We start from the raw sequence: 17,882 nt of genomic DNA on the forward strand, positions 1-17,882 counted from the left end.
TCCTCCTGGTAGTTTTGGTGCATCTAAAGAAATCTGTGTCGATGTTAATGGCTCCAATCAGGCAGAGATCTTCTAGTGATGAGGGCCTCGTGCAGCGCTGTCCAAAGAGCAGCTAGAAGGCTGGAGACGGATCAGTCTGTTTCAGGCTGTCGACACTCCCTGCCTTTAATGTTTGATCAAGAAAAGCTCTAACTCATTACTCTCTTCAACACCCCTCCCCACTCTTGTCCCAACTGCTTTTGCATGTTTAATAATACTGCCTTCAGATGTAATTTGTTCCACTAAGATGCATAAGGAGTTGTACAGTAGTGCATTACTTCACCAGGACGGAGACCTTCCAACGACTCACATTGTGGAAAAGACGAGCAAGATGAAAGGTCCAACGAGATAATTGTTTTTATTTCTTCTACAAGGATTGATGGCTGGAGATCCAATTATTCTCTAATGCATCCCCAGAAAGCCGATATACATAATACATCTTTATATATTTGTTTATTACATTGTTAATAAGGATGAATACAATACATTTTTTTAAGATGCCGTCACATCTGTTAATGAAACTATGTCATGTGAGCCGTAGTCGTAGTGAAATAGTTCTGCAGTGTACTGTACTACTCAAAACAAGAGGGCAGGACTTGTCGCTGTGAACAACTATAATTATTACCCTGTTCCTCATGGCATTAATACAATAAACTTCTCTCAGCCAAACAGGAGAAACCTCCACAGCAAGCCTCCGGGAGCCAGTGTGTCTCCTGAGGGCCTGCTGTGGAGGTTTCTCCTGACACACACACACATCCAGCCTGGGCCGATACTAAAAAGGGTGCCGGGTCAAATTCCATGTGCCTTGTCCTTGAGCACCTTGTGAGCCTGGACGCTTGAATGTAGCCCAAGTTGCTTCCAGCTGTACGTGAGCAGCATTTGTAAGCGAAGTGGGTCACTCACAAGCCACACAAATAAATAGAGTGAGGTGTTGTACAGCTATGCTGACTCATATTGAAGACATCCTGGTCAAATACACCGCTGGTGGAAAACCATCTGAGGCACTCGGGTTAGAGAAGCCCACATTGCCCTCTCCCTTGTAGGCCCAGCTTCCCCCTCTGCTGTGGCGAGAGAAAGCACCTCAACTACTCGCCTCTTTTGTTTATTTACCTTCAGAATTACACCCTGCTCTTCTTGGACCGTGTTCCAATGTGTTTTGTTATGTTTCCTTTCAAACAGAATATCTATGCGTGTGGTCTCTGGCCATGTTTGGCTAACACGTGCACACGTTCGTGCATGCACACACCCATTCAACTTTCCCTCTGTGCCAGAGGTCCCCTTTGCCCCCCCCCCCCCTCTAACTAAACATCGCAGGACAGCAAAAGGGAACTTCAAAGTGGCCGGAGGGGGTACTCCTTTTTTCCTGGCACTTGTCATCATCTAAGGGACTAGCTGCTCCCCTTATTACTCTAATTGCTTCCAACTGCTCCAGGAGGCTTTGATGAAGGGCACTATGCATGCTGGAAGCACCTGTTGTTGCACATAGGAGCACAGGTGGGCCTTATTGGTGGTGACGTGGAGGCGTGCGGACAGCACCGCTACGTTCTACTTAAAAATCACACAGCTCCAATACATACGGGGTGAGAATTTAAATGTCGTCTCCGATTTTAGTGATAACGTTTTTTTTCTTCAATTATACAGAAAACAATAAACATGTTGGATTTGAGCAGGAACACGTGGGCAACACTCTGGCTCCATCTTGTGGCATCACTGTGCTAGAAGTCCAGCAGCTGCATTGGAAAAAAAGAGAAGAAAGGCAGCAAGATTAATAATGGAAACGTTGTGTGTATTGATGATGTGTTGTGTGCATTGCACAGATAGTTACAAAGTATAATCTGGAAGACCCGGGCGGAGAGTGCATCACTGAAACAATTCAGAATTTAGCAGCCAAAGAAGAAAAATACCATCCTGTGTAATGCCTTGGTGATCTGTGAGACATATATAGATGACACCAGACACTCGAGCAGCCTCATAATTGATTGAATAACATATCAATAACCCTAACTGTGCTGAGCTGTACCCACCAGCTGAGGCAGAATCTTTTCAAAGTGCTCCACGTCCACTTGGTCGCAGTCCTCAGACTCCGCTTGTTTCAGTGATCTCACAGCAGCCTCTGGAAAGGAGATGATGACACATGAAGGTTTTCGTTATGAAACACAAAATGTGTGCAAATAAACAAAAACGTCGTACCTTGGACAAATATCTTGAGCAACTCTGTCATGAGCAGCGTCGCATCGCCGCTTACTGTAACAGAAAGAAAGAGGTCTGTCGAGCCGGAGCATCGCAAATAAAAACAGTTTGGAGATGGTACTTATAATAAGTATGCAACTCACGTCTGGTTTTGTCCTCCTTGAAGAAACTTAACAAGAGTTTGCTTATCGTCTCCTGTAAATAAGGGGAATAGAGAACCTTTTTTTGTTTGCAAGAGTGGCCAAAGAAAACTAAAATCTAAATACTCTTGAACGTTAAGCGACGCAGGTGTAAATAAAACGCGTATTCTTATCTGCGTGTACAAAAGCCCTCACGTTGTTTTCCAGATAACACAATCGCTGCTTTTATTTTGAAACGCGTGTTCTCCCACGTGACTTCCTCATACCAGACTGCCTTCGGAAGAAAGGTCATTTATTAGGTGAACGCACCTAACGCGCTCGTGTTACCTCTGTTTGTACCATTGTGTCCCGCTTTTACATTAGGCACACCGACTGCGTGGATTCACTGAATAATATCTTCCCGAAGTCTAAAGTTGAATCGCTTGGCAGACAATTAAGGAACAATGTGTGTACTCTGTGAACAGGTTCGGCGTAAATGCTGAATGGAAACGAATAAATGCAATCCAGCTGCCAAGAAAAGGCGATAGTCGTCTTTATTTAACCACAGTCGAAACAGAGTAAACACAATCAAAGCAGCGACTCTTCTACCTTTTTGAATCCGACTTCTGCTTCTTTCTCCGCCATGTTGTCAACGCTGTGAGAGAAACTTGGCGCTCTGCGTAGCGATTGGTCATATATCTCTGACGTCATTCGCACAAAAAACAACCACAGTGTGTGTCTGTATATATATATAAATAATCTACATGCGTTTATATTTAAAATGCTGCTGATCATTTTGTACACGTGACATCCATTGTATCTGTCCATCCTGGAGAGGGATCCTCCTGTTGCTCTCCTGGACGTTTCTTCCCTTTTTCCCCTGTGAAAGTTGTTTTCTATTTCTTGGGTTTCTCCTGATCCGATGAGAGGTCCTGGGACAGGGATGTCTATGTGTACAGATTGTAAAGCCCTCTGAGGCAAATTCGTAATTTGTGATATTGGGCTGTATAAAATAAACTGAATTTAATTTAATTTAGTGATAGTATTACCACTTCATCCAATCATGAATGTTTTCTTCTACATTTATTTTCTGATAATTATTGGTACATTAGATCTCCTAGAGGTTTGTGAAAAGGAAAACCTCACGCTGAAGTTGATCCCGTCACTATTTTAAGAATGTGAGGAATGCATTTGCATGTTGTATTCACCAACAGTGGCTGCGAAAAAGGAGTAAAGATAATCAACACCCCTAGGTCCCTGACAAACATTAAACAACATATGTAATATTATATAACTGTTTATTATAATAATGCACAACATAGCATCAGCAGAATAATGTGCATCACATAAACTCACATTAAGGCTCAACAGATAAACAACAGGCGATATGTGTTCTTATGTTGCCAAATAGGCTAAATGTGTTCAGTCCTCAAAGTTTCAGAATATCGCTGATTTTAGGATCATTTAGGATCATCTAACTTGTCAAAGACAAAGTTGCAGAGTATTCGTTTACTTCAACTCATGATCCAACCACTGAGCGTCTTCCAGCATGTAGCCCAAGCCCATTGAACGCCGTGGACGAGGCCGAGTAATGACGGAGGATTCCTCCTCATATGAAGTCTCCTCCATCTGTAAGACAGATTTCTTTTGTCAGCCAAAGGAGATGTAGACCGCAGTTGTACACTATGAAAATTAACTGCTGCTAAATAGGCAAAACATTCCACATGGTTTCTATGTTATGTCCGGCAAACCAACATAAAACCAAGTTTTCTCCAAAAGGAGAAGAACAAATATATATTCACCTTTGGACTAACGACTCGTTTTACTTCCACATCGCCTCCAATGTAGTGAGGACTCGCCCATTCTGCTTTGTCAGCATCATCCTCTGTGGAAAACCTCACATAGGCCACCGATTTATCATCCTTGGGATTGGTGCTCTTCTTAACCTATGGGATCAGATTCAGCAGATAAAGAGAATTTGTGTAATTCACAAATAAAAGTGCCCATATTTTCCTAGTTTATACAAGAATGTTAACAAAAGACATGACTAAAGCAATTAGTCCGTGTTTACCTTGCATGCTGTGACGACTCCCCATTCTTTAAAGTAAGCTTGTATATATCCTGCATTTATGTAGGGGTTCAGCTCTTTGATTATCAACCCATGGTCCTAGTAAAATATAGAAAGTCATGAGCGTAATGCCATATTGTAGCTTAGGTCAAAAAGATGAAACAAAAAAACAATGTTGTCAAAGTATATCTGTAGATACAAGAGACATTTACCAGTTCATAAGTTAAAGCCAAAGAAGCCATGTGTTGCTTTGGAAGACGGATGAACACTCTTCTCTTCGACTTCACTTCCATGTTATCTGGAGGTGAGATTTGCAGCGGGGAAACAAAAACCACGATTGCATGACAATTTGAATTTACATGTCCTTGGAACATGATCATCGCCAACGCGATTGTCTTTGCAGATGAAATCAAGAAAACTCACCAGAGATCTTCCCTGAGCTGCACCCTTCCAAATAGACCAACTCCAAGTTTAGAGTAACCAGAAGACATTGGTTTATATAGTATCTGTTAGTCACAGCGAGTACATCCCTTTTCAAAGTACCGACAGGGAACACTGTCTGGATCAACTTGTTTAGCAACCAGGGATCCAAATATGCAGTTTGGAAATAGTTGACATTGAGCAGCTTGTAATGCAACTGCAGACTAAACGTGACTTCACGCCGCGGTATGAGGCCACAAGGCAATCACGTGCTCAGTTCCAGTTTAACCGCTTTGTGTTTTGTAAACCCCTTGAGAGCAAACATAACTCACCAAACTTTGCTGAATTCGTTTATTCTCAGCGTACGTTCAACACAACTTCATTTTGAATACATAGAGATAATATTCTGGAAAGCGTGTTGGTGGAAATTTCGGCTACAGCGGTATGAAGCAGGTTGCATTTTTGTGAGGTTGATCTATATCATGTTGTTATTTACCATTCTGCTGGATGAACTTAAGGTTTAGGGCTATATTAATGCTCCAAATCCCTTATATTGCACCTTTAACATACAATGTGTAACATGATATCATTTGGCAACCCATTAAAAAAAACAAAATGAAAAATGTGTTCAGCTGAACACAAGAATACTTCAGATTCCAATCAGATACAATTTGACAGTCGCTCATTGTCAAATCTGCCAAAAATACACAGGGTTCCTCATACCGAAACAAACCAATTTATTTTCATGCAACACATTCAAGATAATTTTTCAGAAAGTTATTTTTCAGAATCTGAAAAAACCACACGTACAAAATGTCTATGTATAAATAAATATAATTCAGCGCAAACAGCCAGGATTAGTTTGTCTTCTTCCAGCACATTTAAATTAAAAACTATATGGGATATTTTGAAAAATAACCCCGTTATTACAGTTACTGGTTTTGCTTTGTCTTTCGTTTCCATTGTAGCTTGTGGGTGACATTGCCGATTTCCTAATAATATGTATTGCAGCATAGATGCACGTCACTGATTAGATACTATCTTTACATTGTGAAAGCCTTTGTTGTGAATGTTGTTCAGCCATAGACTGGGGAGAGGGGGGGGGGGGGAATAAGGACAAAACACTTTTATATGGAAGACAGTTTTCACAGAAATGCCATTTCAGAATATACATGAAGTCATTCAAAAGTGAGCAAACAAAGAAGTTTGTGTTCCAACCACAAGAGGAGGTGAGATACCGCATTGAGACGACCCACCTTATCTACGAGGGGAAGCCAGACCACTCCGTTCATAAAGGGCTTGCAAGTTGGTGATAAGGAACTTTTTGTCTTTACCCTCCTGTGCACAAGATGAAATGTACACAAGATACATTAGGTTAAATAACATACTATCCATGTGTCATGGCTATTTAGACATTTGAGCTAAAGTCAAAACAATTATTAGATGGATTTCCATGACATTTATGGTACTCAGACACTGAATCTGACTTTGGTGATGACCCGACTTTACGACACCAACAATTGTTATGACCGTCTTGATGACCCTTTGATGGATTGCTTTGGAATTTGGTAGAAATGTCTTTGGCGCCCAAATAATTACAGTTTTTCCTCTAGCGCCACCAGAAGGTCATCGATATGCCTCGTCTCAATATGGATTACCAAATTTGGGCTCTCAGGAATAATTGTAATTATTTTGGTATCCCTTCATTCTTTCCTCCATCGGAGTCCAATATGTTTTTACCTAATACTTTACGAATGACATTCCTATGAGCCTTAACTGTAACTCCACATAATGAGCTAACGTTATTCGCATTGTAACATGCAACTCTACGATGGGGAACATTTCAAACATTACACAGGCTGAACGTGCGCATGCATGCTAACGTTACGTTAGCGCCGCCTCGCAGGGCCGTATAGACTCTTGTTGGATTGTGCGTACATTTTCAATTTTCTTTTCTAACAGACTGATGATTCTCCTTTGGCCATCAACAACTTGAGTGTGAAAATATATCACTAATCTGAAAAAAAGAAAGCATCAGAGTTAAACAAAATAAAAAGCAGAAACGGTAACAACACGAGTTCCTGGCAGACACTTTGTGAACAGCATCTCATCACGACAACACACACATTTTGAATTTGAGCGTTAACATCATCATGTCACCACTTACAGAAAGACTCCAGCGGCGATGAATAAGAACAGTGGGTTCTCCAGCAGAACGTTGTAGGTCCAGCTGAGCTGAGACAAGGTCGGGTGGGCGGTCTCCAGCTCCCGGGCCCACAGCTGCCCCGACTGAAACATGGTGGTGAGATTCCTGAAAGGGCCGCACTTTATCGACGGTTTAATCCTGAGGACAGCAAGGCAGATGGATTTTTAAGATATGCGCAGTTTGTAGGTTTTTAGACAACAGAACGGTTTTTTTCAAAATATATTGGCTTAAAAGCTGAGGTCCTCTCACTATATTCTATATGCGTTAACAGGTCACATAAAAACATCAGAACCAATCATTAGTTAGTCCATCATGCACTACTTTCCCCAAGCCCATTCATTTCTACTGAAGACATACATTTAAAATAAATGATAGTTTGATTTTACAGATGAGTGGTATCAATCCTCTCGACCAAAATGTCATACTAATCCTTAATAAAACACAAAAAACACATTGTTGACTCATAGTAAACAAACATGTCACCGAGTGAAACTGAGGCCAATTGATGCGTTTGACCATCAAAATCAATGTTTACGGCACGAAGGAAATGATCTCAGCTAAGCAAACACTCGCTAGTAGTTAAACATAATTATTGGTTCTAGTCTTTGCGACAATAAAAGCACACAGAACATATCCTCTGCCAGATACTATAATTAAGCAATACGGTGCGAGAGCCAGTACTTTGTCGTCAATATTGTCCGCTTCAAGGCTGTTGTTAGGCCCGACGCACGGTATTTCATTCACCCTTGGTGAAACGTGTCAGACTCGGATGTAAACACCCTGGAGTTTGAACTGAAATGTGCTCTGATACGTCATAGTTGTATTTTAAAAGCCAACACACAGTACGCGAATGGTATGATTACTATACCTTGCTCGTACTGTGTGCTGTGTATTTGTCTAAGTGTATTTTTTTTAAAAGCTATAAGCGAGATCGAAGAATTTATGCAAATCTCTATCTCCCTCCCTCCCTCACACTCTCTCTCGCTCTCGCCCTCTGCACTCACGTCCAAATGATGTAAGTGACAGACACAGCAGCGCCAAGGAACGAGGGGAAGCACAACAGAGAGATGAATAGTGTGGTCATCTGACTGGCCCTCCAGGGCGTTCTGGATGCCTGACAGTTTAGCATTAGACTGTTCTGGAAAGAAAAAAGGGAGGATGTGAAGTTTGTTATGCAAATGAGCATGTGTACGACGATGAAACAAAACCTCCTGTACCAACCAACCTTCTTCATGTAAAACAACAAAAACAGTTTTACGATCTGGACCGCAGGAAGCAGTGGCGCAAACAGCACCCCGAGCCTGGGAAGAATTAAAAGACCATTAATGTTTCATTCACTCGGTTTTTTTGGTTAAATATATGTGGTGTTTCAAGGATGTGGTGTAATCACCAAATTAGGGTTTGTCCATATATGAGTTCCAGCACATTACGAGCAATGTCAAACACTGGCATCCTTTTCCTTTTCAGAATTTTCTTAGAAAAGAGCCTATGGAGGGAAGATGCTCAACGTTCAGTGAAGGGTTTTACTGACCGCGAACAAAAGAGTCAGGTTAACAAGGGTTTGTGGGCAAAGCGCCAACTTGCCTCCACAGGAACTCTCCCAAAAAAGTGTAAAGCACTGTGAAGATAAAGTCCATCAAGAGCAAGCGATACAGTTCTTGCCCCACAAAGCTCTCCCAACACTGAGGACAGCAGACACATTCATGTAAAGATCATATTAGGGATAATTAAGTCACAACACTTGTGTCCTGACAAGGGGCTAAAATAGGTAAAAGCTGCAATAAAAAATTAAAAAATGTATTCCACCGTGATGGTAACGACATTTTATTTTCAACCATAACATTAACCATTACATGACACAAAATGCATAACATTGCATTTATTATTGCTTTGGTTCAATCTAGCCATAATGAAGATTTAAAAGGCAGCAGGCACAGCCACATGAGAAATATACTTTGGGAGTGAAGAACATCAGTTAGTGTCCCTTCACAGGAAGTGTCTCACCTGTAAACCACACATTTCTGGTTCCACAGCAATTCTTCCCAGCCAGCGAAAACACAGCACTCCAACAACACTGACCTTTAACAATAGGTTTCTGAAGAAATGATGATAACATTTGATTGGAGAAGAATGCAGCTTCACGAGTTAAATTCTGTGTGCCATAAATATGACTGTGAAACTAATGACGCAGTAATTAAAGCATCCATATGTAATATAAAAAAGGCACTAGACTCTCCAGAGTCAAATATAAGAAATTAAATAAATGCTATAGAAAAGATTATTCTGAGTAGTTGCACAGACAAGATAAGTGGGACTAAATGTTCCCCCTTTTGTCTGATCTCCTTGTTTTCAATGCAACTTAAATGCCAGAAAAGAAAAAATTGTTATTGGCAAAAATAATAATTGAGAATCAATAATTGAGAAAATGTTTATAGTATATATAAAAAAACAGTTTAGTGCAGTGTAACTATTGGTCATATTTAGCAGTGAATAATAAAGTTGAATGCTTATGTTTTGGCCTGTGCTCGACAAGTCTAGCTTTGTTACCTTCGCATTGAAAATGCGGAAGGTAATGTTTTGATCGCCGTGTATTTGTATGCGTGCGTGCGTGTTATTCGCCTAAGTCAAAAAGCATTAAACCGAATCGCATGAAATTTGGTGGGATGATTGGTTATTATCCGGGGACCATTTGATTAGATTTTGGGATCGATCGGGTCAAAGGTCAAGGTCATGAACAGGTCAAAATCTTCTTTTTACCATAGCGCGGTCAATTTATATCCAATTGGCATGCAATTAATGCCAACATGTTCATAATTCAATGCCCATTCTTGTGATATGCGAAGGTATGCGCTCTACCGAGTGCCCATTCTAGTTTTGTATGGTTCTACCTGAATTATGTTTGTCTTGTTGATTCTGCATGTTGCTTTGTTTTTACAGTTCTTCTTCTTACCTGAAGATGGAGACATAGACACGAACACTGGGAGAGTCATGATTCTCCATCCAGGCACACAGGTTGAAGAGGCCGGGCAGTAAAAGGTTAACGCCGGACACCACACCAGACAAGAGCAGCAGCTCAGCTTCTTTGAAAGGACTTTGCTTGATGGCAGCCTGTGAAGGAATGGACCAATCACAGGGAGGGCTGTAGATTATTTATGATGTTATGTCAGGGAAATACAAAAATGTTGCATGTTAAACACTCAATCATATCTCAATCAGGATTGTTTTTGCCAAATTATCACGCATGGTTGTTTTGTAAAGCAGCAGCAGACCAAAAAAAAGTGTTAAATCATCTTCCGGGGCCATAAAAGGAGAAGTAAATAAACTGCGGTGGGAAGGTGCTTCTTTATCGGTCTTGAGAAACGTTACACAGGATGTGTAGCTGCACAGATGTGCATAACATCTGTCTAGTGTCCTCTAACCTCTGATAGGTAGTGGACTGCCATGGCACCCAGACAGATGCTGGCCAGACATGTCGCCCACGCCATCAGATGCACCACGAGGCGGCAGAGGCGCTGCCTGCAGCTCTTTTCATCTTCCCCACGGATCACCTCGGACAGCAGCTCCTGTTGGAAAAACAGTTGTCTGTAACAAGCCAGCATCCTTGAAGAAATAAAAAAATTTGATCCTCCTGGCTATGGATTGGGTTAAGAGCGAGATATTTTAACTTCTTGAGAGAGTGCCATTCTTTAATGCAGTTAAGCGGCCACATCGGGTTGTGAAAATGCATCGGCACAAGCTTCCTGTGCGGAACAAGTTCTGTAAAAACTGAGATGGTGCGACCAAACATGTCACATTGAACCTAATCATGTAATATGCTGAGGGTGAAAGATTACTGCCTGCTTTAAATACTTTTAAAGAAGTAAGCGTAGCCGGTTTGTTCATGCTTTAAAATGATTCACCCAGAGAAGAAACGTGGAATCATCATCTTGGTTTATGATATCAGTTTGTCATATTAAAAATATTAGTTTTACACTTTGTGGAGCCTAGTTTAATATTCAAGAGATTGCATACTTTGAGTTGAGTGCTGATTTTCTCAGACTGCAGTTTGACAGACATCTTCTTGCTGACTTTAAAGTCCCAGGAGCAGAACACCTTCACAGACAGGTTTCTGTTATACTTGAGGACTTGAAAACTTCTCCCGAAGGACTTGGACATGCTGCAAGAGGACAATATAGTCATAAAATACACGACGCAGATGGAGTAAAGCAAGTATACAGGCCTAAGTAGTGAACTTATTGTCTCACCTGTACACGAGGATGATGCATATGATGAAGAAGGTGACGGCGATCGTGAGGAAATAGGCTGCAGGTATGCTGTAAGCCACCGCCTGGGGCTCGTCGGCATCGCAGACGGGCAGATCCGCTGAGTCGGCAGTAGAGTTAGCCGCCCGACAAGTTTGGAGGATGGTGTTGGTGTAGTAACCGTAAAACATCACACTGTGGGAGATGTAACCCTGCAGGAGATAACTCTTGATTCAAGAGGGGGGGGGGGCACAGAAGGTCTCGTGTATACACCGCTGCAATGCATCTTACCGTGCCTGTGAGAAGCTCGAGGCCAGTGAAATTGTCGAGATCAGAGCCGGGAGGAAGAGGAGGAGGAGGGTTGACGGCTTGAGGGAAGACCAGGAACAGGCCGAAGATGACGAAGAGGAGGAGGTTAAAGAGCAAGAGGATTCGGAGAAACAGGAAGTAGGAAAGCACCCCGGATCCGAAACGGCCACTCAGACTCTTCATGGGTGAATGCCACAACTGGAGGGAGGTGAGGACGGGGAGGCAGCTGAACAGGCAATGACGCCACGTCTGAGGGGAGAAAGAGAGTGAAATACTGACAAACACACACACACACACACACACGGGTTTGTGAGTCATGTGGCAGACAGTGTGTACTCACCCTAGATATGTACACGCTCAGGAGACTGTAGCATGGTATATTTCTGCAGAGGTGTGAACTCTCCGCTACGTTCCGGAAAGCAAGTCGCCTGATGACAGACGTGCCGAACAGTTACCGTCACGGCGCTTTACTTCACAGGACATTAAATGTTCTCAACGCCGCAATGTACCTGACGGCCATCTTATCGGCCAGGCTGAGCGGCGTGGCCCGCAGTTTGCGCATGCCCTCTTTTACCGAGAGGCCTCGGAGGTTGAGCACCAGCTGCTTCTTCTTGTTTTCTGTTAACCAAAAAAGAAAAGAACCAATTCATTGACACGTTCAGAGACGAGTTGCCGCAGCAAACACCCAAAAAGACGGACGGCTCATCGAAACAGCAGCAATAGGCAACGGCTTGGCCTTTTCTGTTCACCTTCGGTATCGATTTCCTCCATATCTGCCTGTACCGAGTCATCTCGGATTGTTCTGGAGGGGTGAGAAGAATCCCAGGAGGAGGTCTGGGGCCGGCGTAGCATAGACGACCCTCTGCTGTGCCGAGGAGTCACTGCAGCGCTATCCATCCCTGTGTGAACAACGACGTTCAGCTAGCGAGTGCATAAGGATTGTCAACAAATAATTAGAGGACGGTTTCATCTCACCAGCAGTGCGGCTGGGCATTGCGGAGAGGACCTTTAAGGTGGCAGCCGACCAGCGATGCCTCTGCAGAGAATTCATCTGCTCGCCTCGAATGGGACCACTGGCAGCAAATGGCAGACGTTCTGCATTTGTGTCAGGACGCTCCCTGAAAACACCAATCTGTAGAGTTTCAGGACACCTCTGGGTGCTGGCGGCGGGCTCTCCAAAGAACACTGAGAAGTCCCCACCCGGTTCACTTTCTCCCATGTTCCTAGGGGAGAGTAACCATAATGACCCAGAGGCACAAATGAGTTGGCTCGAGCACCATAAGTACACTGGTCTTTTTTTTCATGGTGAATTACAAAGTAGAGAACTCTCAGTGTGTGTCTCAGTTCACAAAGCACCTTTTCTATGCATCTTTTCAATTTAGTTTATTTTGTATAGCCCAATATCACAATTTTGCCTCAGAGGGCTTTACAAATATATCGTACATCAGATGCATAAAGTCTCCTGATGCTTTCCAGTTCAAAATAAAAGAGCAAAAGGCCTCAAATAACACTAAATACAGACAAAATAATTATCCAAACACACACAAAAAATCAAGATAATAAAATTAAATGTAGTTATTATTAACACAATTTGATGAAATAAACTTAGTTCAACATCAATGTTGATTCAAGGTAACGGCTACAAGACAAGACACAATGACAACCAAGTGCCCACCCGAGCAGAACGATGCAAAGGAAATAACAATCAGTTACAAGTTCAGACAACAACACAAAGTAAAGCAGCTCTCAAATAAAGTCTTGAAGAGGACTCACTCAAAGTCAGACTCAGAATCAGAATCTATTTGACAAATGTTGACACTGTCTGCCATGGTCCTTGATGATCTCTGTACTGCAAACACACAGCTCCCATCAACCTTCACCATCAGTCACATAGACAACCACAGAACAGTGTGTAATCGTTGTATCTAATCTATTCTTGACTGATTGTCAATACACATCAACACGGACTTCCGTAGTCTCTCTCTCTCTCTCTCTCTCTCTCAGCACACAGCTGTGCCTAATTTGCATTTGGTGACAAGTTATCTGCCTGCAGCTGAGGAGGTGGCATCAGTTTGACTTGTGTTGTATGGTGGGTCATGAAGACGTAGGAAATAAAAACAATTTGCAAAATGTATTTAATATGTAATACTAATTGGAAACGGATTTATTGAAGTATCAATATAGTACTGTGTCTCCGTTGATGACAAGTGGAGGTGACGTTTGACCTGAGTGAATTTAGAAGTGTTACCGCCCTCCAGTGTTCGCATTTAAGAACAGCAACACACTACGTTACATTTTTTTAACAAAAACTAATTCTAATTTAAATTAACAATACTGGAGAAACTATTAGACCTACAGTTGGAAGTGAGCACTCATTTTCAAATTGGGGGAGTCCATAGTTTGAATATCATATTTGTGCTACTGCTGCTGCTGCTGCATTTGGCCAATGTCCAGGGACGTTTAGAATCCAACAATATGAACCTTTGCACATTGTAAAACAAATAGCTCTTCAATGTGTTGTGTTTTCATCACGCGTTGTCCACGTGTTGGCTCGAAGTCACCACTGCCTCCTAGAGTCAAACAAACCAAAACACTACGGCCATTTAACGTAACATCTTTCTTTTCATGACTCGCAACTCATTTCACGTGGAGCCCTTGAACGCATCAGAGCAGGGGTGTGCTTTGAAAAGTTTTCAGGAAGCCGACAAACCGAAACTGTCAGGATCTGACAGGAAAGACTTCTCGTGGGTCGTCTTTACACCGTTTGTGAGACTTTGTGTGTGCGCGGGGCGACCAACATGCAGAGCAGCGCGTACGGGGCCTCGCTGGCCGGCGGCGCTTTTGATTTACTCAATTTTGTAAAACAGCCTCAAACTATTTTGCGCTGCCTGAGCTGGGTGAGTGACTCCACGGAAACGTTAGCATGAAGTTAGCCGAGTGAACAGATGTGAGCCGACGGGGGCGACACGAATCGTCCCTTAATGCGGCTCCTCGGCCCCGCGAGCGGACATGAAGTGGGCGTGAGGCCGAAAAGTTAAATAAAGTTAAATAAAGTCAGAGAAAGTGAGAGAAAGTGAGAGAAAGTGTCACTTTGACGTTTCTTCTGTAGCACTTCATGTTAGCTCGAGTTAGCTCGCGTGTCCTGTGCGGTGTCACCTCACCTGCGGACTGTTTTCCAACCAGTGATGGACGATTTTGTCTGACAATATTGTTGCACACTTAAATATATATATATATAATGTAAAAGAGATATGTAAACGTGTCCCGCGTCACCTGTTGGCATCCCTCTTCCTACACAGCTGTTTTCAAACGCGTGACATTGTAGGTCAATTATACTAAGTTGTTATGATAGCTTGATAATGCACTTTATGTATGTATGACATTTGATAAAGTGCACAATATGACTCTTAAAACAACGGGCAGACAAAAAACGGCAACAGTAGAAATTATCAATAATTTACCTGAAAGCTTTTTAAAAATATATATTTTTAAAGGTGTGCTATGAAAGCTGATGCAAATCTTGCTGTTGTTATTTCTTCCATTCTTCTCATATTCAAGAGCGCTGTGTTGAGTCTGGAGTAAAGCAGCTCAGTTTCCCAGTGTGTGAGGAGGGATCCTGATGTATGTTAATATCAGTCAGATTGTGTGACCACATTTGCAGCATCAATGAAATATAAAACTAGAGAGTAAACTGAGGATTATTATCGGTATTTGTGGACATCTTTTAAGGCCTTTTTTGTCAAACCTCCCACTTGAGAAGGATGGAAAAGACAATAGCACATCCGCGCAACAAAATAATGTATCTAAATTATTGTTGAACGAGAAGCCAAACCTTCCTGTGCCTACTTAGTGTGGGAAGATAGATTGAGACATGGAAAAAAGGACTTGAGAGAGGTTTTAAACATATCTTGTTTCTTTTTATGGTGGTGAAAGCCTTCTTGTAATGAGAATCATGTGACGAGTCACACGGCCCCTGCTGCTGCTTGACATGCGTTTTCTTCACCACCTTCGTCTGGCATTAACCCTGCGTGTGCCTTCTTTGCAGGTATTTGCCATTGTGGTCTTTGCAACCATCACAGCAGAAGGCTACACCAACACATCAACCAGTGAAACAAGCAACTGCATGTTCAACCATGACAACAGCGCCTGCAGCTACGGGGTCGGTATTGGAGTGTTGGCCTTCTTGGCTTGCTGTGTCTTCCTCATCCTGGATGGCTACTTCCCGCAGATCAGCAATGCCAAAGAGAGACGATTAATTGTCGTAGGAGATTTGGTCTTCTCAGGTGAGAGTCTCTGTAAACTGCTTCGAGAATACAGGAACAGGGCCTCGAAACAGGAAGTGCAGCCTCGTTGAGGTTAATTCTGTCATCTCATTTCATCTTAATCCTGACTATTCATCTCTGCATTAAATAACCTTCATCGGGGGGGGCGGGGACAGGGGCTTGGACGTTCCTGTGGTTCGTCTGCTTCTGCGTCCTGGCCAGCCAGTGGGCCAAAACCCCCGACGTGACTGCTGTCCCTGGTGACGCTGCCCGAGCCGTTGTGGCCTTCTCCTTCTTCTCGACCGTCACTTGGGTGAGCGTTTCCTCGTCGCCTCCGTGTGTGAACAGCATTCGACTAACAAAAGCAGAGGATAACGCACAACTCAGCTGGCTGTAAATGAGCCAGAGTCTCGTGTAAAAGCTCCACTTTCTCACTCTTCACTTCTCTCGGCAGGGTCTATTATTCTACTTTGCGTTTACAAGGTATCGCGAAGGCGTCGGCAACTTGGACCTGGAGTACAGAGACCCAGCCAACGACCAAAGCACTCCATACCCGGCCGCGCCGTACAGCAGCGGCCCCACAGGCTACCAGCAGTCGCCTTTCCCTCAAAGCCAGGAGCAGCCAGGAGAGTACCAGCCTCCACCGGCGTATTGAAGTCCAACAGGGGAGTTTGCTTTTTAAATAAACGTGTGCCGACGATTTCATTTACAACTCTCTTCTCTGCACTCCGATTTACTTCCTGCAAAACGTGTTTGGATACGTGTGTGATGGCGGTTTGCTGTGTTGTTCAAAGTGCCACACAGAGCAGGTGAACTCTGGAAATATATATATATATATTGTGGTTTAGAAGGAGATTGTCATGGCAATAGATCAGATGAGATGTTTTCTTTGGACCAAACCAACTACATTCATGTGTATGCCTCTTTCGTTTAGCTTATGGGTGCAAGCTGTTAATATCAAACCACTAATCAAAAGATTCACTGAGTTGCCAAGTGCTATGCTTTGTATTTTGAAGATTATCAACATTTTGGAATTTGTTACTGTTAAGTACATGCGAGTATTTTTTTGTATTCCTGTCAGATTCATATACGGCAGCTCAACCACAATCATGTTGTGATACAGTTCAGTAAATACTTTATTTTGACCATTCCATGTTATTTAATGATTGGGTGTGTTGAAAATGAGCCCTCTATAACTACTGTAATGCCATGTTCCTGCTCCTTTCCTAATAATCAACCACTGAAAAGCCAAGTTAATTTATTTAGGCAGCTAATTGCCAATATCTGATCTAAGATTATTAATTATATTTCTTTTTTTACATCAATTCTGCCACAGTTATTATTAGTTTTGGTATTTAAGTGTGTTTTTCATTTTATTTTAAGGTAGCCAAACCATTCATTTGAATCTTCTACCTCTAGGAGTTAAAAGTGCCTTCCTTGAGTTAACTTGCAGTTCTTTTTAAATAACTAATTCATCAAATGTTTCAGCCACAATATGGCTTCAGGAATTCAGTGATGTGTTAAATATTTATATTTATTTTCTTTCTTAATCCTCCAGGTACATGACAATCAAACTAATTTCTTTCTCTACATGACTTCATGCTCTTGCTTTTCTTCCACTGTACCTTTTGCACGTGATGCAGTTTCACTGCTCGATGGCTTTACAATAATTCCCCATTGCCTTTCATACAGTATTCTGTATCACACGGGGGTTTGCCAAATAAAAACTGTTCTTGTTTTGAGCCTCTGAGTCGCCTCATTGACATCCTCTGATGAGAGAACCGGAGTTTGTGCAGAGCTGTGCTCCCTTGGCAAATATTTGAGTAATGATTGTGTAGGTGAATGCAGAGACGCTTGTGTACTTTGGAGATAGGGCCATTCCTTTCCGTGAGGACAATGCATGCATTGTACAGGAGAACGTTACAAATGAGATCGCCTAAGCATATTCTCACTGATAGACTCAAACCAATGTTGTATGAATTGCTTCTGAATTACTGAAAAGTTCATCGTCGGTGTGTACCTGAACCG

The 17,882-nt window shown here is 42.5% G+C and overlaps 4 protein-coding genes across 4 annotated transcripts; 1 reads left to right on the forward strand and 3 right to left on the reverse strand.

Annotated features, from left to right (window-relative positions):
* Positions 1-373: 373 nt before the first annotated feature.
* cenpx (centromere protein X) lies at positions 374-2,993 on the reverse strand. The gene is made up of 5 exons (XM_056407039.1): positions 2,958-2,993; positions 2,373-2,424; positions 2,230-2,283; positions 2,064-2,152; positions 374-1,769 (listed from the first exon to the last, which is right to left on the reverse strand). The coding sequence occupies exons 1-5, from the start codon at positions 2,991-2,993 to the stop codon at positions 1,755-1,757; spliced, it is 246 nt and encodes an 81-aa protein (XP_056263014.1). The 3' UTR covers positions 374-1,754.
* Positions 2,994-3,705: 712 nt separating this feature from the next.
* LOC130188628 (uncharacterized) lies at positions 3,706-4,935 on the reverse strand. Its single transcript, XM_056407038.1, has 4 exons — positions 4,629-4,935; positions 4,420-4,515; positions 4,151-4,294; positions 3,706-3,977 (listed from the first exon to the last, which is right to left on the reverse strand). Exons 1-4 carry the CDS (start codon positions 4,794-4,796, stop codon positions 3,858-3,860), a joined length of 528 nt encoding a protein of 175 aa, XP_056263013.1. The 5' UTR covers positions 4,797-4,935; the 3' UTR covers positions 3,706-3,857.
* Positions 4,936-6,093: 1,158 nt separating this feature from the next.
* On the reverse strand, positions 6,094-13,421 carry LOC130188560 (transmembrane channel-like protein 6). The gene is made up of 18 exons (XM_056406957.1): positions 13,366-13,421; positions 12,555-12,815; positions 12,342-12,508; positions 12,102-12,210; positions 11,933-12,020; positions 11,575-11,841; positions 11,287-11,495; positions 11,054-11,198; positions 10,462-10,605; positions 9,993-10,150; positions 9,047-9,137; positions 8,627-8,724; positions 8,433-8,528; positions 8,268-8,343; positions 8,047-8,180; positions 7,004-7,180; positions 6,775-6,853; positions 6,094-6,174 (listed from the first exon to the last, which is right to left on the reverse strand). The coding sequence occupies exons 1-18, from the start codon at positions 13,419-13,421 to the stop codon at positions 6,094-6,096; spliced, it is 2,436 nt and encodes an 811-aa protein (XP_056262932.1).
* An 869-nt stretch (positions 13,422-14,290) lies between these two features.
* syngr2a (synaptogyrin 2a) lies at positions 14,291-17,592 on the forward strand. The gene is made up of 4 exons (XM_056407063.1): positions 14,291-14,489; positions 15,638-15,875; positions 16,031-16,167; positions 16,309-17,592. Exons 1-4 carry the CDS (start codon positions 14,391-14,393, stop codon positions 16,507-16,509), a joined length of 675 nt encoding a protein of 224 aa, XP_056263038.1. The 5' UTR covers positions 14,291-14,390; the 3' UTR covers positions 16,510-17,592.
* Positions 17,593-17,882: the final 290 nt, after the last annotated feature.

Source organism: Pseudoliparis swirei, chromosome 23 (assembly GCF_029220125.1).
Source record: "Pseudoliparis swirei isolate HS2019 ecotype Mariana Trench chromosome 23, NWPU_hadal_v1, whole genome shotgun sequence".
NCBI lineage: Eukaryota > Metazoa > Chordata > Actinopteri > Perciformes > Liparidae > Pseudoliparis > Pseudoliparis swirei.

Coding starts and splice junctions, on each gene's coding strand:
- cenpx (XM_056407039.1), bottom strand. CDS start 2,993: ATGGCGGAGAAAGAAGCAGAAGTCGGATTCAAAAAG. Junction 2,284..2,372: donor CAAGGAGGACAAAACCAGAC/GTGAGTTGCATA, acceptor TTTCTGTTACAG/TAAGCGGCGATGCGACGCTG. Junction 2,153..2,229: donor GCTCAAGATATTTGTCCAAG/GTACGACGTTTT, acceptor TCTCCTTTCCAG/AGGCTGCTGTGAGATCACTG.
- LOC130188560 (XM_056406957.1), bottom strand. CDS start 13,421: ATGGCAGACAGTGTCAACATTTGTCAAATAGATTCTGATTCTGAGTCT. Junction 12,509..12,554: donor ACTGCTGGTGAGATGAAACC/GTCCTCTAATTA, acceptor TCGCTAGCTGAA/CGTCGTTGTTCACACAGGGA. Junction 6,854..7,003: donor ATCGCCGCTGGAGTCTTTCT/GTAAGTGGTGAC, acceptor TCTTTTTTTCAG/ATTAGTGATATATTTTCACA.
- LOC130188628 (XM_056407038.1), bottom strand. CDS start 4,796: ATGATCATGTTCCAAGGACATGTAAATTCAAATTGTCATGCAATCGTG. Junction 4,516..4,628: donor TGGCTTTAACTTATGAACTG/GTAAATGTCTCT, acceptor ATATTTTACTAG/GACCATGGGTTGATAATCAA. Junction 3,978..4,150: donor AACGAGTCGTTAGTCCAAAG/GTGAATATATAT, acceptor TCTGTCTTACAG/ATGGAGGAGACTTCATATGA.
- syngr2a (XM_056407063.1), top strand. CDS start 14,391: ATGCAGAGCAGCGCGTACGGGGCCTCGCTGGCCGGCGGCGCTTTTGAT. Junction 14,490..15,637: donor TTTTGCGCTGCCTGAGCTGG/GTGAGTGACTCC, acceptor CCTTCTTTGCAG/GTATTTGCCATTGTGGTCTT. Junction 16,168..16,308: donor TCTTCTCGACCGTCACTTGG/GTGAGCGTTTCC, acceptor TTCTCTCGGCAG/GGTCTATTATTCTACTTTGC.